The 24,685-nt window shown below is 45.5% G+C and overlaps 1 protein-coding gene across 2 annotated transcripts in view; it reads left to right on the top strand.

Annotated features, from left to right (window-relative positions):
* CLPB (ClpB family mitochondrial disaggregase) overlaps positions 1–23,034 on the top strand; it is a 183,437-nt gene extending 160,403 nt beyond the window's left edge. For both annotated transcript variants that reach the window (XM_077113690.1, XM_077113691.1), the window contains 9 exons: positions 5,853–5,930; positions 7,656–7,711; positions 14,007–14,051; positions 14,437–14,598; positions 20,769–20,925; positions 21,588–21,661; positions 21,828–21,947; positions 22,151–22,255; positions 22,717–23,034. In XM_077113690.1, coding sequence (XP_076969805.1) covers positions 5,853–5,930; positions 7,656–7,711; positions 14,007–14,051; positions 14,437–14,598; positions 20,769–20,925; positions 21,588–21,661; positions 21,828–21,947; positions 22,151–22,255; positions 22,717–22,965 — 1,046 coding nt within the window. In that variant the 3' untranslated portion in view covers positions 22,966–23,034. The remainder of the gene's footprint in view (positions 1–5,852; positions 5,931–7,655; positions 7,712–14,006; positions 14,052–14,436; positions 14,599–20,768; positions 20,926–21,587; positions 21,662–21,827; positions 21,948–22,150; positions 22,256–22,716) is intronic.
* The last annotated feature ends 1,651 nt before the right edge of the window (positions 23,035–24,685 follow it).

The raw sequence follows: 24,685 nt of genomic DNA on the forward strand, positions 1-24,685 counted from the left end.
CATAGAAACTTTGCCCATCAAGTGTCAAGTTCTACCATTCTAATTCTCGGATGGTTCTCAAACCTGATCTCTCCTCACTGTTCCTAATACCACTGCCCTAGCTGAAGACATGGGCATCTCTCATCTGAAGCACAGCAGTACTCTCCTCACTCGTCTACCTGCCTCTTTTCCTTCCTCTGTAATCAGTCTTCCTTGCCAGCTAGAGTGATCTTCGTAAAATACAACTCTAACAATGTTGCTCTCCTGTTTGAAACTTTTAGTAATCCTTTCTTCCATCAACATAGTATTCAAGGCCCACTCAAACTGCTGTTCCACCATTATTCACTGCCCTCCAGCTTTGCACTGCACACACCAGCAACATCAGGTTACTTCTGCTTCCTTACACTCACTATGTGTTGATTTCCTGCCTGTCTTCTCTGATACCATCCTCTCTGCTTGAAATGTCATCTTTTGGCCCTTCTTCCTCACCCTTCCTATCTTTATTCTGGCTAGTTTTTATGCAGCCTAACTCACAGTTCAGGAACAATAGATTGTAGGCTCCTTGAGAGCAGAGACCATGGCTTAATCATTTTGTTGTCCAAGTTCCTGGCATAGCTTCCTATACAAAGTAGGTGCTTAGTGCAGTTTATTGAATTAATTAATCTGGTATGACCCCTTATCCATCCCTACATATGCTGTGAGGAAAGAAGAGAAGCTGTAGAGCCTTCCCTCTAAGTAGTTCACAGTCCTACTAGGAATATTACTGTACTGATGTAGTAATTAAGCTTGGCACTCCCTCTTTCTTTTCACACACAGCTTCACCCACACACAGTGTCATTTCAGGCTTCCCTGCCTTTACTCCTGCTCTTCTTATTGCCTGGACTGCCCTGCCCTTCTACTTTTACTGCCAAGACACATGACACTTAGGCCTTCTCTGGAAAGCTGTTCTTGGTCCTCCATCTGGATTCAGGATCCTTTCTCTAGGCTTCTGACAAATACCTTCAGTCACTGCACTTAGCACAAAGTATCTGACATATTTGTATGCCTTTCTGCCTCCAAAGGTCAGGAACTACCTCTCATCCAGCTGTTAGGGTTGGAACATGGGTGTGTAAAAAAGTTTGTTGAACTCATGTGATTAAAGCCTGAGCCCATTTTTACATTCTTCCTTTCCTCAAGACAGATTCTTATCTTAGCCTCTTTCTAGAAGGGCATTGCTCTTCCCTCGGGTGACCCCTTCCTGCAGTAACCACACACACACACACAGTGGGAAGGCTTAGCAAAAGCTCTCTTTACACTTTTGCCATGTTAATCACCCAGTATTCTATAGTTTGCCTGCAGAAAGAATAATCCTTAGAGATTAAGAAAAGAGCTGTTTTCTCATGATCTCCAAACCCAAGGCACCAATATCTACTCAGTCAGTAGGCATTTATTGAGCACTTGCTGTGTTCCTTGAACATATAAGCAGTAGACAGGAAATTGCTGATAGTCATTTGGGTGACTCCCAGCCTTTGGAATCCTTCCGAAGGATTGGTTCCCCTAGGAGATGCCACAGGTATAGAACAAACATGTTCCAGGTTAGGTTTAAACACCTCCCACACTAGTCACTAGAACTTATCAAGAAAAGTGAGTTAGCTTTCCTAGATTCCCCTAGAACCTGGAGTTGGACAAAAGAGAAGGCCTGGGTTAGAAGGAAGAGGCAACTCTTTCCTCTCCTTGGTTTTGCATACACCAGGTCTTTTCTTCCTGGACTGTTCCATCATACCCCAACTGCCTGGAAATCTCCACCTTATCTTTCAAGCACAAATGTCAGTTAGGTCTAAATGTCTTTTCCTATACTCCTCTCAGTGCTCCCATCCCATTTAGAATTCAGGGTTTTCATAGCAGCATTTACTTCAAAGGCACAAACTTTGTTTTAGGCTTTTTTATGTGTGCCCCAGAACCTGGCACAGAACTTGTTTGCTGACCAAATGCACAAGGGCTCTCTGGAGAAGGGATTAGGAAGAGTGGAAGCCATCTTTACCGAAGGGCAATACACCTGGAACACTGAGAGATTCTTAGATCCGGGCCTCACTGTTCTCTGTAAAATGGAAGTTTAAGTATCTGCTGTTTTCCTGCTTGTGATTCCAGGAATACCAAAAATCAATTCATTTAGTCAGCAAGCATTAAACCAGTGTTTGACTAATCTCACAAATTCCTTAGGAAACAGAATACCCACACCTGCCCTCATTGAGTGCAGTCAGATAGGGGGCACACACAGATATGAGGGCAGAGGCAGACAAAACCCCTTCTACTGTCCCTCTCTGGTCCTCAGTCTTCTCTGTAAAATGGGGATATTACTTTTCAGGATTATTATAAGCATGATAGAGATATCTGTAAAATACCGAATCTAATAGGTGCTGCCACTGTGGCTGTTGTGGGTACCTTTTTTTTTTAATTATTCTTACTATTCTACTCTGTAGCTTACAAAATGCTTTCATGTCTGTTAAGTCATTTAATCATCATGTGAAACTGACTAAGCATTGTATGACTGTTCCCATTTTATAGATGAAGAAACCGAGGCTCTTAAAGGATTACGTATTTAATTAAGGTCTATCAACTAGTAAGTGGCAGTCAGGACTCAAAACTAACTCCTGTTACTCCTATCCTCTCCACCCTACCACCCTGCAGATGAGGACATACCAGAGACTACAGACCCCATGAGTCAAAGAAATGATGATAGATGTGGTGTGGTAGAGTTAATCAAAAAGAGTTGTTGCAAGTGAATTTCAAGGTGGTCCAGTAGTGATGCACATGGTCAGGAGAAGGTATTCTAATAGGGGAAGAATCCAAGCAAGGTCAGCACTGGTAGTGGCACAGCTTGTAGGAAGACAGAGTTGCCTAACTGGAACTTGCAGAACTGGGCCCAGGCAGGGAAAGGGGCTGACTGCCTCCTCAGAAGGCCCAAATGCGAACCCAGAGAGCAGTGGTCAGAAGGTTAGGGTCAGGCACTACCAAAACCATGTATTGAAAGGCTGAACAGACCATATTAGGAGATCATGGAGGGACTATTTTCTGGGTGAGCAAGGATATCAAGAGGTACTCTTGGCTGTGGGGAACCATAGGGGGAGAAAGTACCAGTTCAGGCTCAAGTGTCAGCCAGACTGGAATTCAAGTCCAGTGTCTTAGTTAACCTACTAAATAACCTCAAGGAGTTTACATAACTTCTTTGTACGTATTTCCTCACTGGGAATCGAGTTCCCTATCCTGCCTGCCTCACAGATTCTTAATGAGGCTCAAATGAAATTATGCCAACAAAAGTTCTTTATAGATTGCAAAATGCTATCAGAGTAAGTTGCTGCATTTGGTGGTCCACAGTGAAAATACCAATGCCTACAGCCACGTCCCAGATGGGCTCATTAAGGTCTCTTGCTGTCCACCCTGTCCCCTGGCCTGAGCAGGACTCTCAAGGCTCCCAGCCTTAGTCCCCAGCCACTCTGCCAACCATAGACACACGAGGGCTCTCCTTCCCCCAGTCCCTCCTAGCTGCTTCCATATTTCATTCTGTCGGACTCCATCTGCTTGGCCGTTTTTCTCTTCAGATATTATTAGAAATATCCAGAGTTGTAATTGTTTAATGGTTGGCATTTCACCTGTTTCTTGGGGGGCCCAGATCAAGCCCACCCCAGACTTGTGCCCTGTGTCTGGCAAAATTGACCAGGGACAGCTGTGCAGTGGAGTCTGCCTGGCATTATAAAGAGCTCTCTCCCAGGTGCATTATTAGAAAAGAGGGGAGGGGGGAAGATGGCCCCAGGCATAATCCAATTCCACATTCTCCATGGTGTTTTTTTGTACTGCATGGTCTGGCAGCGTGCAGTTCTCAGTGGGCTGAGAAGCTACTCCGAAAGAAGCTAAGACAGAACCCATCTAGCTAATGCCTGGGTACCAATCCCTCCCTGAATACCCCATGAAATCAGAACCCAGTTCATGCTTAGCTTCTTCTCAATTTAGATTCTCAGTTCAGCCAACTTCTTATGAGGCCTGTGGGTTCCCCTTTTAGCCAACTCTTCCAGAGGACCCAGGCCTGAGAGAAGATCTGGGGAGGGAGTTGGACTGAGTATTTTCTGAAGCACCTTTCCAGATTTGCAAGGAGAATCTCCTAGATGGGCAGAAGTAGCTAGTCTGATGTCCGAGACGTTGCAGTTTGTTTCTATTGAGGCCACAACTAGAGAGACAGTGTTGTAGGTAGCAGCATTAGATATTGAGGTGAGAAAGACCATAAACGTGGGGCTCAATTCCAAGACAGGCATTCGGATCCCTCATAATCTGATCCTACCCCTACCTGCCGCTAAGTGTGTCCATTCCTGTCTCTTCAACTCTGTCATACTGGCCACCTTTGCCTCTCCAAATCCTGTCCAGCCTTCATGATTCATCAGCTGTTTGGAAGTTTTTGTCCAAAAAGCTTCCTCTGACATCTGCAGCCACTTCTTTGAAACCCAACCACACAGACTGCATCACAGTCTAGCAATTAGGATCTTAGCACCTCAAGAGTGGCAGAAACATTCCAAAGACTGAACTCTCTTGATTGAGCTTGTTTCTGGGTCCCTTGTCCTCTGACATATATATCCCTATGCTAACCTTCCCCCTGCCATTATGGGGAGAAAACCAGACATGCTCTTCATCTCTAGACTGATCTTGATATTATATAGTGCTCTGTCCCCTTCCTGCTCCTAACTGCCGTGTTTCTGATAATATAACCCAAATTGACATTCATTTTTTTTCTAGCAGCACGTGTTAAAAAGAAGGCAGGTTTAGAGAAAGAAGAGATTCTATCATCTACTAGTTGTGTGGCTTGGGCAAGTCTATTTTTTGCCTCAGTTTCCCATTCAGTGTAATGGAATTGAGAATAATACCTTCCTCTCAGGGTGTTTGTGTGATTTTTGAGTAAATAGGAAGTTGGTGATTTTTCCAGTTGTACGTAGCATAAATCTTTCCAGTTGTACCTAGCATATAGCATGTTCAGTAAGTGATTCTTATGATGATTCTACCTCACTGCCACCTCCTGGACTTAAACTTGAGCAGTACTTCTGAGCCTGATCTCTCCCACTCAGTTCTTGAGCACTTAATTTCCTCACCTTGAATGCATAGCCTTTGATTATGCATTCCTCTTAAAGAGGAGAAATCAAGTCTCCCTCTAGCAGAGCTAAGCTCCCAAGGAACCGAGTATAGATCTATATCACCTCTCATACCCCCACCCCCCACTGGAGACCATAGATAACAAAGATGCTAACCAAGCAGCTTATCCCTTCCATGCCCTGAGCTCCACACTACCTTTGATTGACTTCCAGAAAGTGCATTTGTATGTTTTTGCACTTCCTGATTCAGACAGCAGAGCAGACCATTTTCCATTTGGTTTCCTCAAATGGAAAAGAATGCAGATCCCAGATCATATCCCAGATCCCCAAGGGCCTGCCATGGGCTTCTGACTCTCCCATTTGCATACGAAGCAGGCTCACTTTCCCACCAGTGGTGAGTAGAGGGGTAACCAGCTGAGAGTTTAAGTTCCTCCTGAATTTTCCCTACCAACCCCCTCCCCTTTCACCTTCATTCACTATCCATCCGCCTTTCAGTTTCCGTGGCAACGCTGAGTGCTCATCCTGGAAAACTTTATCCGAAATCTGCTCTGGGCAGCTTTCCAAATCCATGCTAACCTGATTAGGTGTCTCTAGGGGCCTTGCCAGCTAATCAGATTAGGTAGCACTAATGGTAGTGAGGACTTTGAGTGGGCGCAGAGCAGTAAAACATATTGTATACTTAGTGATAATTATCCTGCCTTTTGTGTCATTGATTTATCTGCCTCCCTCCCCGTCCCCCCTGTCTTGTGTGTTTGGCTGTAGCAATCCGGAGGAAGGAGAATGGCTGGTACGATGAAGAACACCCTCTGGTCTTCCTCTTCTTGGGATCATCTGGAATAGGTAACTGGGGGCAGATCAGCCAGTGGGAAAGGAGAGCTGGGGGAGGAGCCGGCTCAATTCTGACAGCCCAGCTGCTATGGACAGGGGTCACATGACCCACCTCTTGCTCAAATCCCAGCTCTGCATTTAGGCCCAAAACAACTGCCTCCAAATTACAGAGCCACCAAGGGGACCTTCTATGTTTGATCATTTGTCATGTTATGAACACCTGGAATTACACCCGTCCCTCTGGAAGCTGACTTGCTGGTGATACAAGGGACTATTTCTCCTTCAGGGCCCTTTAACTCTGATTCATCCACTCTTCTCCCCTTTGGGAGCAATTGGACCACCTCCACAACCCAGCTACATCAACCATATTCAGTACAGCCCAGGAGATATCCCTTTAGAAAGCTAAATAAAGCCCTTAATAACAGCACAGTGCCAGGTACATAGCAAAATGGGCCATAGTCAAATAAATTGGTTAGTTTTCTAGCCAATTGAGCTGGATTTTCTGAAGCATTCTCACCCCCTCAAGATTTCCTCCACTCCACCCCTACCTCTCCACCATTGTCTTGATAGAGAGCTTCATAGTTTAGTTGCTTCCTCTTCCCCTCCCCACATCCTCATGAGCCTAGACCTGTTCCTCAGATGTAGGGTCCCAAAAAGGGTACCAAAAAGTTACCACCACCTGATCATGATAAATAGAACTTGACTTCCTACACTGCATGGTAGGTTCCAAAGACTTTATCTTAATCAAACAGCCCTTCAAGGCCACCACTTTGGTACTGTCATTCCTTCTTCATGTTACAAAGAAGGGGTGTAAAGCCAATGAGAGGTACTCTTCATCCCTTTGCAGCCTCTCTTTGGCATGTACCTCCATTACTGGCTGGATGGCAGGACCATGGGTATCTAGAGAGATGCAGGACAGTGATCCAAGAGGTCAGGGAGTTCCTAGAAGGGATGAGGTTTGTGCTGGACTTCAGAGAACAAATCAGCCTAGATTATAAGAGTCAACCTTTCACAATTGTAAAACTGTATAGCTTTCACAATGTGACTTTGAAAACCCTGTGTCTGATGCTCCTTTTATCCCAGGGTATGGGCAGATGAGTAAAAAAAAAAAAATGGAGGGCGGGCCATGGTGGCTCAGCAGGTAAGAATGCTTGCCTGTCATGCCCGAGGACCCGGGTTCGATTCCCGGTGCCTGCCCACATTAAAAAAAAAAAAAAGGAGATAAATAAATAATAGGGGTAGATTAAAAAAATTAGATAGATTAAAATACTAGTGGTCAAAGAGAGGGAGGGGTAATGGATATGGGCTATATGAGTTTTTTCTTTTTCCTTTTTCTTTCTTTTTTTGGAGTGATGTAGATGTTCTAAAAATGATCTTGGTGATAAATACACAAATGTGTGATATTGTAAGCCATTGATTGTGTCCATTGATTGGGTGGACTATATATGTGAAGATATCTCAATAAAGATAGAAAAAAAACAAAAAGTCAACCTTCCACTCTTAGAATGCTGCTACAGAGAGGAAGACTCTATCCTCATCCACAGAAAAAGCAAGATGTAGTGCAGACTTTGATTCTGGTCCCAGATTCACCCTTAATTCCCTAGGCGACACTGAGCCTTAGTGTTCCCATCCATAAAATACTTTGTTTCCATACAATACAATACTGTATTTCTCATTTTCATTCCAGGGGATAGTCATTGTTCCTCACCCAACTCTTCTCCCTTCTTTCTCACTTAGGAAAAACGGAGCTGGCCAAGCAGACAGCCAAATATATGCACAAAGATGCCAAAAAGGTAAGGACTGGGGCCTACCCTTGATCTGCAGGCCTTGGAAAACTCACCACTCTTGCTATCCCGGAAAACCCTAGGATCGCTGAATCTGTCAATATCCAATCAAAAAGATAGGCCCTGGGCTGGAAAGCAGGCCTCAGCTCTGGCCACAACTTGGCTTCTAACTGCTTCAGGAATTTGGGCAGATTATCTAACCTCTCAGGTTCAAATAAGAATAATAATCCTTGCCCTGCCTATGTCTTGGGGCTCTTAGGAGAACCAAATGAGATTCATCCATATAACATTTTTCAAGCATCAACTCTGTGCCAGGTATTTTACTTAGATGCTGATAATAGAGTGTTTAATTAAGATGCTCTCCCTGTCCTGAGGAGCTCAGTCTGAAGAGAGACCACTTTATTTATTTTTCTTTTTTTGGGTGCATGGTCTGGGAATTGAACCCAGGTCTCCCACATGAAAGGCAAGCATTCTAACCACTGAACTACCCATGCACCTGAGAGACCACTTCAGAAACATATCATTATTGTCCAGGACAATGAAGACTATACTAGAGGGAGTCTTAGGGGCTGTAAAAGAGAATAAGAGGATCCTTACTGTTTCGCTCCATCCTCCATCAGCTTTCTTATAATGGCTTAATAATGATTAAAAAAAATTTAATCATGGTTTCTTATGCCCTATGCTGTGGGGTGCTTTAAGTTTCCACCTCACCAGATAGTTCAGAGCCCTGAATTCTCCATAAGAGAGGGCCTTCCCCTATCCCCTGTGTTTTCAGACTCTGGTTTTCCAAGGGCTGATCAATTTGACTTTCTAGGCTGACAATAAATGCTTTCTTACAGAGAGAAATGTCAGAGAGAGCAATCCTCAGAAAGTGTAGAAACATTTCAACTAAAGCCAGACATTCTCCTACCAACCTTCCCAGTGTTGGGGGGCTGATACCAGCGGTGTCCCTGCCTATCACCAGACATTGCCTGTGACACCAGGTGCCCATTTCCAGGGGAAAGCCTCCCTAGCTAGGTGAAGAGATGTAGCCCAAGCCTCTGCCAGCCAAGAGGCACCAGTAGCACAGAGTCCAGTTCTGGCTTAGCTGCCCCTTTGCCACCTCCCTGAGAGCCTGTCAGCCACAGAAACAAGGTAGTATAGGCTGTGACCTCCTAAGCTTCGCTTCCTAGCCTCAGTATCACCCCTTTCCTCTCAGTAACTGGATGGAGGTTCCTAAGCTTCCCCAGCTCTGCCAGTTAGCTGTACACTGTCTCAGCCAAACCCAGAGCAGACCCACTTGACAGGCAGCAAGCAAGAAGCAGTACATGACATGATAATGTGCTCCAACAGAAATAACGTTTTTAAAGACAATTCATCAGGTTGGCAGCATTTGAAACAATTAGCACTCTGGAAAGGGTCATAAACTAGCAAGACTATTAGAGAAGATGCAGTTACGGGCAGGAACCACCTGATTAGGGATGAAGAATTCTGGGTGGTTTAATTTTAATACTGTCAGAAAGGTTAATATTTAATTACAAATTATAATCTCCTTATCCAAGCTGTCTTAATATGTCTTCATATACAGTAGAAGTAGAATGAACATATCTGCTGACTTGCTGGTGTAGAAAGGGAAAGGGGGTTGCTAAAAGACTGATGATGCAAATAATTTTTCAGTTAAAGCCTCTAAACAGGAAGCAGATTTACACCAGTACATGGTGTTCTGAAGGCATGATGATGGAATCCTTCAGTACACCTTCATCCTAGAGAGAAGGAAATCACATGCTCACCCCTTGAAGGCAGTGGGGTATGGTGGACAAAGCTTTGGAGCCAGCTATTCCTTGGCTCAGGTTTCAGTTCCACTTTCAACTTTCTGCTGGTCCTAGGCAGATTACTCTACCTCTCAAAGTCTCAGCTTTCTTGCCTCAAAGTGAAGCTATCAAATGCTAAGGTTGTCATGAGCATCAAAGTGAGATCATAGGAATTGCAGCTAGCTTCTAGCACTCTGTAAGTGTCTACTCCCTTGTCTTAAATATGTTCGTTTCATACTTTTCACGGCCCATCTGCTTATTTGTTCTTATGAGAAAAGTAGCATAGATGCTAAATTAGGCCCACTTTTCAGATGAGAAAACTGAAGCCCTGCATCATTAAGGGGCTTGTTCAAGGGCATTCTTTAGGAAACAAGTAAAAGAATCCAATCTCTCAACTTCTCTCTAAATACTATTGCTCTCCGCTACTTTAGGAGGCTATTATAAACTTAACCAATTTGTCCCCATTTCATATAGAGATGCCTAGTACATGTATTAGAAGCCCAATACAATCATCCATGTTTTATTTAATCACAGGTGGTGCCTATATTAGTGCCTGTACCAGTCCTAGTGGGTCCTCTCATTACAGAATCTATTTAGCACAGATGTTTTCTGGTCATATGACAGGCATGTTCGAGATCTGCTCTCAAAATTAGAGTCCCTGGACTGCAAACTATCTGACCAGTATACTTGATATTGCCTCCAAGACCCAAGAAGTGATGTATAGAAAGTATCATGAACACAGCCCAGTATATAATAGGCCCTTGCCAAGTGGGAGTTCCCTTTCATTTACCTCCCAAGATGACCGACTACATGAAAAAAGCACTGGTGTGGGAATCCAATGACTTGAATTCTAGTTCTGGCTCCCTGATCCTTAGTTTCCTCATTTGTAAAGAGACACAATACCTCTGGACCTTTCTGCCTTGCAAGGCACAGTTTTCACACTTCTATAATTTCTTTATTACTTCTATCTCTGGTAAAGATTTTTTTTTCTCTCTTTAGGCCTCTGTGCTGTTTCTCCCAAATTGAGCAGCTTTGTTAGCTTACATTATAGAGTTAATAATACTTGAGCAAGAACCTTAATAGTGTTCTGTGTTTTCACCATGAGTCATAATGGTATAGCCCCATTGGGGTGGTAGTATGACATAGGATTAAGAGCAAGAATCTGAGTCCAACTGCCTGGGTTCAGATCCCTGTTCTACCCTCCTCAGTGAAGTTAGCTGGAATCTCTGTTTACATTCATTTTCTCATCTCTAAGATGGGTTCAATAGGATCTTTATCATTGGATTGTTAAGATTAAATAAGCTGGGCGGGCCACGGTGGCTCAGCAGGTAAGAATGCTTGCCTGCCAAGCCCGAGGACCCGGGTTCGATTCCCGGTGCCTGCCCATGTTAAAAAAAAAAAAAAAAAAGATTAAATAAGCTGTTGTAAAATTTCAACACCATTCTGACACATGTTGAGCAATCAATACATGGTGGATATAACTATTATTATCATTTGCCTCACTTTATAGATAATCCCATGCTATGATAATATGAAACCAAAGTTGTTCCAGCTCAAAAACTTAGGTCCAGAAACTTGTTACATAGCTAATCAGTAGAACTAGGACAAGAAACCAGGTCTCTTGACATAAGGAAAGAGACTAGAATATATTTCCTATATCCTGGGACACTGATTAACTTACAGGCACAAAGCTCAAAACTCTTCAAATGAAGACTTTCAAGAGCACAGCTGATTGGCAGAGGGAAAAATATGAGGCAGTAGAGCTTAATAGCTAAGAGCTCAGATTTGGAACAAAATTGCCAAGCTTATGTATTGACCTTGGACAAGTTATTTTAACCTATGACTCAGTGTAGCCTTTGACTCAGTTTTCTCATCTGTAAAGTGAAGATAACAAGAGTACTTACCTCATAGACTTGTACATGCTTTTAGCCCTTTATATCTGGCTTATATGTTATATATTGGATAGTCAATATAGAGGGAGCCAACATAGATACAGATGTTTGGAGATCGAAACAGCCAAAGCCTGGGTGCTAAGCAACGACTCACAGAAATAGCCAAAACCTGAAGAGAAGACGTCTCCGGCCCCGGCAGGTGCTAAACTAAGAGATGAAGCCCAGAGTTTTACCCTGGAGCAGCTAACTGAGGGACCACAGATGCTCAGACCACTGGAATCAGAAGCAGGAAGCAATGGAACCTGGAACCAGGACCAGGAGACACCAGCCATATGCCTTCCCATGTGATAGAGACTGGCCTTTCTTTGGAGTCAAGGTATCTTTCTCTGGATGCCTTTGTTCGGACATTTTTAAGGCCTGAGGACTATAAACTTGAAACTTAAATTCCCTTTACAAAAAAATATCCATTTATGGTATATTAGCAAACTTTCTGGCAGCTTTAGCAAACCAAAACATAGGGCATGAGCCAGCAAGGGCCTCTAGGCAGCTCAGTCAAGAGAAACACAGGTTTCAGGAAGGATAGAAGGATGGATATAGGGAAGCTGGGAGGGCTGCCCAGGAGCAAAGGGTTGGAAGCCACAGGGGCACCTGATTAGTAGGTGACATTCACTGGGTGCATCCAGAGAAATGTCTCCAAAGTCAATGGAGACATTGACTCCAAAGAAAGGCCAGTCTCTATCACATGGGAAGGCATATGGCTGGTACCTGCTGGTCCTGGTTCCAGGTTCCATTGCTTCCTGCTTCTGATTCCAGTGGTCTGAGCATCTGTGGTCCCTCAGCTGCTCCAGGGTAAAACTCTGGGCTTCATCTCTTAGTTTAGTACCTGCCGGGGCCGGAGATTTCTTCTCTTCAGGTTCTGGCTATTTCTGTGAGTCGTTGCTTAGCACCCAGGCTTTTGCTGTTTCAATCTCCAAACATCTGCATCTATGTTGGCTCCCTCTATATTGACTATCCAAGCATCTCTGTCAGCACTCTAAGCAACTCCACATGTCTGCATCTCTGTCAGCTCTGAGCTTTCTCCAAAATGTTTCCCCTTTTAAAGGCTCCAGTAAACTCATCAAGACCCACCTTGAATGGGGGGCACACCTCCGTGGAGATAATTTAATCAAAAGGCCGCGCCCGTAATTGGGTGTGTCACATTTCCATGGAGGCAATCTAATCAAGAGGTCTCACCCTACAATATTGAATTAGGATTAGAAGGACATAGCTTTTCTGGGATATATACCAGTTTCAAACCAACACACCCTATGTGCTCTGATAGTAGTGAAGCAGTGATTCCCCCTACTTGGCCTTAAAAACTTCTCCAAGCCCTTTCCCAACTCTTGGGCCAGGTCCACTCTACAGATCCCTGGTGAGGCAAAGAGAGGAGCCAAGGTCCTCATATAACAGGTAGAAACTGCAGCTCAAAAGGGGGAGGCAGCATGTCCAAGGCCACACAGACAGTGACAGAACTAGGACTGGAAACCAAACCCCTTGGCTTCCAGCCCTGGGCTCTTTCTCCCACTCTGTAAGTCAGATGCAGAGTTACAGGAAAGAGGAAGAACAAAAGAGCATCACTGAGTGAATTTCTGACCAGGACAGACATGGAAGAAGCCCTGGATCAGACATGACTTGCCCTCTCAAGGTCTTGGCACCCCATTATCCCCAGCTGTCTGGAAAAGGAGTGTTTAGTGAATGCTATCTCTGGAATGGAAGCACATACCAGTAGGAGAGGAGCAAAGGCCTGAGGAGGCCATGGGGAACCCTGTTCTGGGTGGAGAAAGCACCTTTGAATGTCTTTGCTGCTCTCAAACTCCCTAAATCGGTTAATTATTTGTGAAAAATAGTGGACACTGTACCCATGTTAACTCTCCAAATCATTTACTACAAGTTGCTGTCTCCTAGGGCTAATCATGGTGGGACCCCACCCCAGGCACCCATGTCCCTGAAATTCACTCCCAAGCCCAAGGGTAGAGAAAGAAGGGCTGAGATCTATATTATGGATTTTTTTTTAATGAAATGAAGCACTGTAAGTAAATTGAAAGATCTATTAGTTCAGAAAAAAATTAAACTTAACACAGGACATGTGCCCACACAGACCTGAAGGGCAGTACAGAGCTCTCTGGGTATTTGCTGCTACCTCCCATCTCATCACTGTCCATTCTGTTTGTGACTTACTTTGTCCCTGTCTGCCTCAAAGAGGTGCTCCTTAAGGGCAGAGACCAAGATTTCTTCACCTTGGTAGCTCCAGTACCCATACAGGGTGCACTCAGTAAATGTAAGGTGGATGGATGGTGAATGATGTGGTGATCAGACCAATAGAAGCCTGCCTGAATGAAGAGTCATTATGAGCAGACTTAGAAGGGCAAGGCCATGATTTGGGTTTAGAAAGGTAGGGAATGAGGAAATCATATGGGAGAGTGAGTGGATGGAAAAGGAGGCAGGAAGCCAGAAGAAAATGTCATGAGAATGATATAGAAGGTCTTCGATAAAAGCCTCCTAGGGTATTTGAGACGCTCTCCTCCTTACTCCTTCCCTCTACCTTCCTCCAAATGGATGCAGTGCCTTCTCATTTCCATACAGGGCTTCATTAGGCTGGACATGTCTGAGTTCCAGGAGCGACATGAGGTGAGTAAGAGTCCTGCTGAGAAATGCCTCAGTTAAGCATGGTTGGGAGGGCCTGTCAACACAATTCTGCCTTAATCTTGTCATTTGGGCCTTTGGACCTCAGACAGTTCCAGGAGCTTCAGTCTTTGTTCTTTGGGGCTATGTGTGCAGCAAGGGCCACTGATCTATTTTGCATGGAATTTGCTCTAAGGAGTAAATCTAGAGATCTGCCTGCCCTCCCATCATGACAGCATCCTTGCCACACCAGGAAAGAGACTGCCCAACCAACCTGATTGTGACAGGCAGTCTTACCAGTGTGTACAGCCATCTTCCCTAGCATATTCCCATATTGAACTAAAAGCCTAGAAAGTATTCCTAGCATGTTTTGTTTCCTTCCTTCCACCAGGTGGCCAAGTTTATTGGGTCCCCACCAGGCTACATCGGCCACGAGGAGGGTGGCCAGCTGACCAAGAAACTGAAGCAGTGCCCCAATGCTGTGGTACTCTTTGATGAGGTAGACAAGGCCCATCCAGATGTGCTTACCATCATGCTGCAGCTGTTCGATGAGGTAAACGTTAGTTTGGGAACTAGGAGCAGGATGGGGTGGGGAAACACCTGGAGACATGGGTGCTGGGAATAGCAGGAATCAAGGGCCTAGGGGCCTACCTGCTTGCTGCTTCCCCATGTGTGTAATTGTCAGAAGATAGGGCTTAACCTCCTCTCTGGGCCATGGCCTTAGCCAGGCACTCAAAGGAAGATCAGCACTGCCCAAGAGTTGAAATTTCATGGCTACACAGGCTACCTCCTAGAGAGAGAGAGTATGGCAGAGGTGTCAGGAAAGAGACCTGTATTTTTAGTTCCAGATCTGCTCCTGGCTGTAATTGTAGCATTGGCAAATCACTGTCCATCTCTAGGCATTAGAGAATGCATGTGACAAACAATGGACCTGTTAAGCTCAAGGACCCTTCTGACTCCCAGTCCCTGCTGTATGTCAGACATTGTCTCCACAAGTTCTTTACAATGCTGACAGTGTTGCTGACGATGAGTTAATGACACTCTGGCTCATGGAGCCTTTTCTTTGACCGAGCTCTAAGCTCTTCATAAACTGAACAGTCCCCCATTGGAAGTGAGCTCTAATGGAGAGACACACTCCCTGTTATTTAGCAAATTCTCAATATAGGCCTCTGCTAAAGACTTTACAGGTCTTATCACTAATCATTACAATAGCCAGGCAAGTAGATAAATAATTATTATTTTTTTAAGGATGAATAAATTAAGTACAGAGAGGTTACAGATGACTTTTCCAAGGCCACAGGCTTCTAAGTGGAGGAGCCAGGATTGGACTACAAATATATCTGATCTCAGAACCCTAGTTCTTTCTGTTCTTATCACTCTTCACCTTGCCAGGGGCGGGACCATTTATGACAGTGGAGAGGATGACTTCTACCTTTTCCAGGGGGATGAGGCTTCTCTTCTCCCCTCTATACAAGGGCTATCTTAGCCAACACCTGTCCAGATACAAAGTCTAGCCCACCTTTCTACTTAGCCCCCTTCAGCCTGAGAAAATAAGAAGGAGTTTTGCTTCCCAACTCATACATGCACACAATAGGGTGGCAAGAAGGGACTCCCCCGGACCAAACTACCTAGTACCAAACCAGGAGGACCCAGATCCAAATCTCCTCACCAACTACCTATTACCTTCCCTACCTAGCCCAGCATCCTTGCCTCTACCCTAGTTCTCCTGCTGTCTTCCTAACCCCTCAGCTGTTCCCTGGTCCCTAGACACCCTTCTAGATATAAGAGGCCAGATCTCCAAAGGTCACATATTCAGTTACACGTGTTCTCTCAGCTTCCCACTCTGTTCCTGCCTCCTAATGGAATTCATACACTACTATGGACTATACCCAAACCTACCCTCTGGGAATTCCCAGCCTACTAGAAGGGTGAAAAGGGGCCATAACAATAATTGACATCCTGGCTCTTTATGCCAGGTACTATTCTAAGAAATTTACATATATATCATCTCATTTAAACCTTCCAACAACCTTTGAAGATAGTTGTTATTGCTGCTTGCATTTATCACATGTGGAAACCGAAGTAAAATGAAATTAAGTAATTCACCCATGGTCATACAGCTGGAAAGTAAGGGGAATCTAGGATTAGAACCCAGACGGTCCAGTTGCAGAGCATTGTAAAAAGTTACCATGCATCTGGGCCCAAAAGAAAGAGGTAAATCTGCAGTGAGGCTCTCAAAAGAGGGGAAAGCACAGCTCAGGGAGGGTGGGTATAGCAGCCTATTGAATCTCTAACATTCCTTGAAGAGGTACCTCTGGTGGCATCCTTGGCCCATAAAGAGGGAAGGCAATTGCTGGCTGAAATACAGCCCCCTCTCCCCTGTGTAAGCCCTGTCTACCCCTCCCCTGATCCTGTTCCTCCACAGGCTGCCTTTGAACAGTTGATGTGATTCCTTCCTGCAGCCCCAGCCAGCACAGTACATTCTCTGATGTTTATGCTCTTGGTTCCATTGACCAAAGATACTATCTAAGTTTACTTCTCCTGAATTCTGCATGTACACTCCTTGAGGACAGGGACTTTATCTTATTCACTCCAGCTATCTCCAGAGCTCACAAAGTCAGGGGAAATATTATACTGATTAACTTAATTTAATAATTCAGCAAGCCTTGCAAGGATGGGTAAGTGTTTCCTAGGTGAACGGAGTAGAGAAAGACCAGCAGTAGAAACCTATGTGTGAAAAGCACAGGGGCATGAAACAACCCAGTACATTCAGGGAACTACAGCTGTTCAGTGTCATTTAACTGCAGAGGGAAAGTGAGAACGAGTGATGGAGATGAGGCAGACAAAGTAGAAGGAGCCAGTTAAGATACCAGACAAAGGGGTATGGAGTCTTCCAGTCACTAATAAGGAGCCATTGGAAGACTTTAAGCAAGAAAGAAACATGGGCAGAATCGCACTTTATAAAGATCTGTAGGAGCAGTATAGAGAATAGACTGAGAGAAAGAAGGGGACCAGCAAGGAGACGATTGAGTAATCCAGGCTAGAGATGGAGAGAACTATTAAAATTTGACCCTGCAGGGCTTGCAGTGATTAAATGTGAGGAGAGAAGGGATAAGGAAGAGCCATGGATGCCCAGTGCTCAGATTTCTGGCCTGGGTGACTGGATGGCTGCTGTAACCACCGGTTGAGGCAGGGAACTCAGGAGGATGAGCAGCAGTTCCATGAGGAAGGGGATGAGCTGAGTTTTGAAATTGTGAAATGAGATGCCTGTGGGACAGCCAAATGGAAATGTCTAAAAGGCCATTGATATATGTTACGGGTCTGGGGCTAGGAGAAATGTCTGAACTAGAAGTAGTTTCAGGAGTCATTCAGCACAGAGAGGGTGACTGAAGCAACAGGAATGGGTAAGATCTGCACCTAAGGAGAGTTTACAGAGAGAAAGAAAAGAGGATGAAGAATAGAGCCTTGGGAACCCATCATGAAAGAGTCAAAGTGGGAATCACTAGAGCAGTAGGAGGAAAACCAAAAGGATGTGGTTCATTTGTTTATTCATGAGGCACTGTGCAGGGCAAATGGGACTTAAACAAAACAGACACTGTTCCTGCCTCAGTGCTCATAAATTATAGTAAGGAAACCAGGCAGCTAAAAAGCAGTTTGTCACAATGGAAGTGCTTTGCTGAGCATGAGTAGCAAGTACAGGTAGTTGTAAGGGCACCTAACCCAATCAGAGTGTGAGGGAAGGTTCCCAAAGAGGGGATATCTAAGGATTTGGAAATCTGGACTACTTAACAGGGAGCAGAAGCCCCTATCCCACAGCTCAGGGTAGGGGGCTAAGGAAGTGACTGGCCCCCAGGGAACCCACCTTCTCATCCTCCTTTCAAGGATTCACACACTAGACAGTGGAGAAACAACCTCTGTAACCCTGGGGTGAACAATTCAAGCCTCACTGGGGATGTGTGTGCTCTGGTAGCTAGTGGGAGATGGGACCATAACAGCTCCTTCTTTGGGACAGATCTTTATTGCCGGGGAAACTGAAGAAAAGGAGACATGAATACTGTGTAAGTCACCCTTTGGGTCAGTCATACACTATACCTGCTCCCTTCACCCACAGGGACCCATCCTCAGGCCCAATTATGAGCAGAGCTTTGATCTCTTGGAGTGAAATTGCCACTGCCTTATTGCTCTAGCCATTTCAGCAGTGTGTGGCCTCAGGCCTCAGGGATGACTGCTGAGGTGAGTGTGGAATACACAGTATCAGTTGCGCATGCTTGGGCACATCACAGACAGACACACATAGACACGCAGGTCCCCAAAACTAGAAATGTCTTCATTGCGTTCTTTTTTCATAAAACCACTAAACAGGGATGAGAGTGCAAAATAATATCCACTTGTACTCTCTCTTTCCCCTTTTCCCACCACAAGGCAAGGACGGGAAAATGACCAGCCCCAGAATTTGCATCACCAGGCCCCTTCTAGATAGGCCCCTTTGGAATTAACATTATGTCAAAGGCCTGTGCCAAGGCAAGGGCCTGTGTAAAGCAAGACTGCAAAGCACCTGGTCCCATGCCCAGCACACAGTAGGTGCTCAATGAACATTCCTTCTATCTTTGCCTCTAAGGGGCAGGGCTGGGTTTGCCATTGCATTGGCTTTATAAGTAAAGGATAATCCTGAGTCAGATGCACAAAATAGGGAAAGGGAAAAGCTTGATGAGGACTGATACTGGCTGAAACTGGGGCAAGCCCAGCATCTCTGGTATTAGGCAGGAGCCGAAAGACTTGAGGTCAGTGATATGCCCAGAGCCATGTTTTCTGACTTGGCAGGAGCTCTGCTTTGTCAGCAACCAGAGGAAATCCCAGGCAGGTCTCCCTCTCCCTAGCACTTGTCCCATTTGCTTCCTTCTAGTGAGGATCAAAGAATGAAAAATGTATTTGGGGAAAGAAATTTGCACGAGGCCTTACTTATCGAGCACTGTTGGTATGTGCTTCATAGCCTGGTGCAGAGGGAATGCTATGGGCTCCAGGGTCAGACAGTTTAGCTCTACTTTTTTCTAGCTGTGAGACCTTGAACAAGTTACTTAACCTCTCAACCTCTTCTAAGGGGTCATAACTGCACCTACGTCTACAATCCTCTGGTTGAGGATTCAGGCATTCAGCAAGAAAGTACTGAATACCTATTATGTACCAGCCTCTGTTGTAGAACACCATGAGGAACAAAACTAATCCTCTGCCCTCATGGAGTGACTCTCTAGTGGACAGAGTGAAATAGTATATGAAAAGCACTAGAAAACAATAAGCAGAGCACCTGTGAGTGAAAGTGCCCTATAAACATTGACCATTGTTACTCCATTAGCTTTTCTCAACGAATTCCCAATTGTGGCTTTTGTTAGAAATAACTGTAAAGTGCTGTCATACAGTGTTACTCTTGAGATTTGCTGACTGGGTGGAACTCCTTACTCCTTGTATTAGTTAGGGTTCTCTAGAGAAACAGAATCAACAGGAAGCACTTGCAAATATAAAATTTATAAAAGTGTCTCATGTAACCGTGGAAGTGCAGAGTCCAAAATTTGCAGGCCAGGCTGTGAAGCTGGCGATTCCGATGGAGGGTCTGGATGAACTCCACAGGAGAGGCTCGCCGGCTGAAGCAGGAAGAGAGCCTGTCTCCTCTGAATCCTTCTTAAAAGGCTTCCAGTGATTAGATTGAGCATCACTAATTGCAGAAGACACTCCCCTTGGCTGATTACAAATGGAATCAGCTGTGGATACAGCTGAAGTGATCATGATTTAATTCTGTGAAATGTCCTCATTGCAACAGACAGGCTGGCATTTGCCCAACCGACAAACAGGTACCACCACTTGGCCAATTGACACATGAACTTGACCATGACACTCCTGAACTGATTGGTCTCAGGCAGCTATAGTTTTATAATTCTTCTGTCTCCTCCCTCTGCTGTTTGCTCCTTTTCTCTTTCTTTGGTATATCTGCCTCCAGTATAGATGCTTTCTTCTCTGTCACTTCTAGAAGAACTAAAGAATCCAGGGAAATTTCCCAAGTTGTTTAAAGGTGAAGGCTTATTTTCTATCATCCTCTGTCAGACCAGAGGACTTTTATCTGTTTCAGTTCATTTCATTCATTTTGATCCTAATATAAAGTGTCTGCTGCAGTAATAAGAGATTTGAACCAGTACACAACCTGGTTTACTAAGGGTATTTCACTAACATGACACAGCTAGTCCTCACAATAGCCCTGTAAAATACCCCCCTGTGAACTCCTGCAGCGCCTGGGCTTGCCTTTTTCATAACACTTAACACAATTCATTACTGGGTCTGACACTTTGGGAGTATGTTGAAGGCTCATTGAATCCCTAGAGCCCCAATACAGAGACTGGCCCAGAGAGGGCCTTCAAGAAAATGTGTTGGATAGATAGCTGGGTAGGAAATAAAACTGGCTTCTGGGTGCTAGGGATAATTGGGTGGCCTGAGCAATGCAAACACCAGGTGATGTCTCACCTGGAAGTGATCTCAGTAGGTGGCGCAGTTGCAGCCCGAGACTGAGTTTGTAGTCAAGGTGTGTATGCTTCTTAGAGGAGGGAGCAACTGATTCTGACAGAGCAGGGGGAGGCACACATAATTTGGGGGAAGCCTCTTGAAGGAGGTGAGTACTGAGGGTGTGAAAGCCTGCCTGTGGTGGTAGCTCCCTGACTATACAGTTACTGTTCTTCCCAGGGCCGGCTAACAGATGGAAAAGGGAAGACCATCGACTGTAAGGATGCCATCTTTATCATGACCTCCAATGTGGCCAGTGATGAGATTGCACAGCACGCTTTGCAGCTGAGGCAGGAAGCTTTAGAGATGACCCATAACCGTCTTGCTGAGAACCTTGGTATGGCATATGACCTGAGATGCCTGGGCAGGTGACCAGGCCACTGCCACATCTCCTGAGAGCAAAGATAGGATTGGGGTCCTGGGTCTTGGTGAGGATCCTGATAGGTAACTTTGTCCTTAGCTGGCATTAACCAGATACCAGATACCGTACCAGATAGTGGAAGGAAACAGACGAGAAACAGTCCTCCACACCCCCACCCCCACCCCCACTTCCTCAAGAAAGTCCTGAGTATGTTGGGTAATTAGAGGGCTCCAGTCAGAGGGATGAACAGAGCCACCCCAGAGTTGGGTGCCAAACAGCAGCCAGGGATTTGGAGAGTGCTGCAGAGGAGGAGCACACCAGGCCAGAGGCTATCTCTCACTTTCCAGTTTACAATTGAACCCTCTAGCCTCCTTCGTCCAAGTGAGGACTCAAATCTTAATCCTGGCTGTTCTTTCCACTCCCCTGTCTCACACAACTCCCACCCTCAGGCACCCCAGGCTTTGCACCACATGAGAGCTAGAAGGGCCTCAGGAATTAGTCCAATCCCAGGTAAGGAAACCAGGCCGAGGTCCATAGCGCCCTAGGCTTTTGACCAGAATCACACAGGAGCAGGCATGATTCCCAAAGCTTCTTAGGTATAGGGACTAGGCAGTTTACAACTAACTCTGTCTCTGCAGGGGATGTCCAGATTAGTGACAAGATCACCATCTCAAAGAACTTCAAGGAGAATGTCATTCGCCCCATCCTGAAAGTAAGAGGTCTTTTTTTTTTTCCTTACTGCTGAAACCTAGGGTTGGGGGTTCCCCTTAGCCATTGTAAAAACATGGAAGCTCCCCTGTATGTCCCCTTGGGGTCTAGTAATTCCGCTTGCCTACTCTGGGTCACTGAACTTGGCCCACCCTACCCTGGCCCTACAGGCTCACTTCCGGAGGGATGAGTTTCTGGGACGGATCAATGAAATCGTCTACTTCCTCCCCTTCTGCCACTCGGAACTCATCCAACTAGTCAACAAGGAACTGAACTTCTGGGCAAAGAGAGTAAGAGTGGGCATTGCCAGTGGGTGGGGATGGGCCATCTGCCCACTGGAAATCAGGGAACACCGGGCAGGGAGTATACCCCACACACCAAAGGTGGAGCCCTGTAGTGTGGGGCCAGTGGTGCAGGAGGCCCAGGCCTCATGCCAAAGTGGTGAGAAAGCATTAAGCCACATATGGGTTTGCCCCTATCTGACCTGTCTTAGGCCAAGCAAAGGCACAACATTACACTGCTCTGGGACCGCGAGGTGGCAGACGTGTTGGTCGACGGCTACAATGTGCACTATGGTGCCCGCTCCATCAAGCATGAGGTGAGCCATAACTCTGGGAGCAAAAGAGCCTGAGAAAAGTGAGGTACTGCCACACCTCCCTCCCCAGAGCCCCCGGACTCAATCCATGGGCTCCCAGTCTGACTTTCTGTAGTTTAGTTGCTGAAATTGTCCATACAATACATACATACAATACATATCGAAGTAGATGCCCCTTGAGAATCAAAAACACAAAGAAGATCAAGGAAAACCCCTGTCCTGTATGAATCCATGCTAGGAATGGGAACTGGGCTGAGAGCTTCAGAAACTGACATCATTTGTCTTCAGCACAGCTCTGCAAGCTAGGTGTTGTTAGCCCCACTTTGCATATGGGACAGCTGAGGCTCCAGAAAGGTTTCTAATATCCCAGGGGATTCAGTGGTAAGTGATAGAACCTGACCTCAAAGCTCAGGCACAGACTGTGTCCAAGCTGGGGCAGTGACGACCACTTTGCCCAACTGCAGGTAGAGCGCCGTGTGGTGAACCAGCTGGCAGCAGCCTATGAGCAGGACCTGCTGCCAGGAGGCTGTACTCTGCGCATTACTGTGGAGGACTCAGATAAGCAGCTATTCAAGAGCCCTGAACTGACCTCACCCCAAGCTGAGAAGCGCCCACCCAAACTGCGGCTGGAGATTGTTGATAAGGACAGCAAGACCCGCAAACTGGACATCCAGGCACCATTACACCCCGAGAAACTGGGCTACATTCTCTAGCATCTACCTCCCTGTCTAGACGTGCCCTCAACATCCAATAAATGCCCCTCAGCTGTGCCTGGCAACTGACCTAACTTCCCCTCATGCCTTGTTCCCTTTATACCCAACCTAAGGCCTACTTCTTCATAGCCTCTGGAAGACCCCTCCTGTGCCCCAAAGCCTAGAGCAGGAATCTTTAACTACTCTAGCCCCTTTGTTGTGAGCCCATAATCTGCTAACAAGTCCCCAGGAGAGGAGCTAGCATTCCACCTCCCTGAAGGTGGGGAGGCCTCATATCTTTCCTTCAGCATTATACCTGGAATTTTATCATGCTCCCAGGAAGCTCAGAAATATGGCAGCTAAGAACAGATCTGGTTAAAAGAAGACAGGGACCAGGCTGTGACCTGCCTACCCTCTGCTGACCCTTCTGTGGCTCAGTCCCCAGAATGCTTCCACTGGGAGTGGGGAAAGAATGCAGAGACCCAGGCACAGATGATTCTGCAGTTTAGATTGTAGCCACCTCTTTCTCATGCCCTAAAATTCCAGGGGATAGGAGTCCATAGGACCCTTTCCCCTTCTATTGCTATATCATACCTCCTGTCCCTCAGCACATCATGTCCTGGAATGGGGCCAGATCACGTTTCTCCAGTGTTGGAACTAGGCCAGTACAGGGCACCTCCAGAAGGGAAGCTGACTGGTTCATTATCCTGTCCAGTTCTTGGACCAGACAACTGGCCCAAATGACAAAGCTAGTTCAGTTCTACAGGGGCTTCCTTCAGGAGACTAACAAAATAGCCATGGGGAAGCTGTAAGGAGAGAGATCCTGGGGTCAGGCTCTATCCAGGTAGCCATAGAGTCTGCCCCAGCCCTGTCTATACTGCTATACAAGCTAGGTTAGCCTGGAATAAACTCCTCACCCATGCATTCTGTATGATGTTTCAGCATCAGCCTAGCAAGGCACAGCAAGGCATGGTACCATTTGCAGTAGCCACTATTGATGACCACCCATCCACCCTCCCCTTATAGGATCTTCTTAGAACCCTTGTTCCAGTTTCTTTCAGGAGGCAGAAAGTGAGGGCAGCAATACAATTTCCTTGGAATATCCTAACAGTATGGTGGATATGAGATAGTCAAGCCAGGAGGTGGGCTCCAGCAGTTGCTCCCTTTAGTCCCTCAGGGAGCTGGGTCTGCTGTCTTTACCTCAGTGACCGTCATTCTTTTTTTTGACATTTTACTTTGAAATAATTTTAGACTTACAGAAAGTTGCAAAAGTAATATGAGAGTTCCCATATGCCCTTCACCCAGCTTCCACTGATATTAACATTTTATATATCCATAGTATAATTTTTAAAATGAGGAAATTAACATTGATAGAATACCAGTAACTAATCTATAGGCCTTATTTAAATTTTACAAGTTTCCCCATTGATGTCCCTTGGTCCAGAATCCAATCTAGGATGCCACTTTCATTGTATTGTTGTCTTTCCTTCATCTCCTTCAATCTGTGACAGTTATCCTGTCTTTTTTTGTCTTTTATGACCTTGACGCTTTGAAGAGTCCAGGCCAGTTATTTTATAGAATGTCTCTCAATTTGAGTTTGTCTAATTTTTACACATGATTAGATAGAAGGTATTAGATTTTTGGCACAAATACCACAGAAATAATGTGTCCTTTTCAGTACCTCATAGCAGGGAGGAATGTTAACTTTGATCACATGGCAACAGTAGTGTAAAGTTAACTA

Source organism: Tamandua tetradactyla, chromosome 8, assembly GCF_023851605.1.
Source record: "Tamandua tetradactyla isolate mTamTet1 chromosome 8, mTamTet1.pri, whole genome shotgun sequence".
Taxonomy (NCBI): Eukaryota; Metazoa; Chordata; class Mammalia; order Pilosa; family Myrmecophagidae; genus Tamandua; species Tamandua tetradactyla.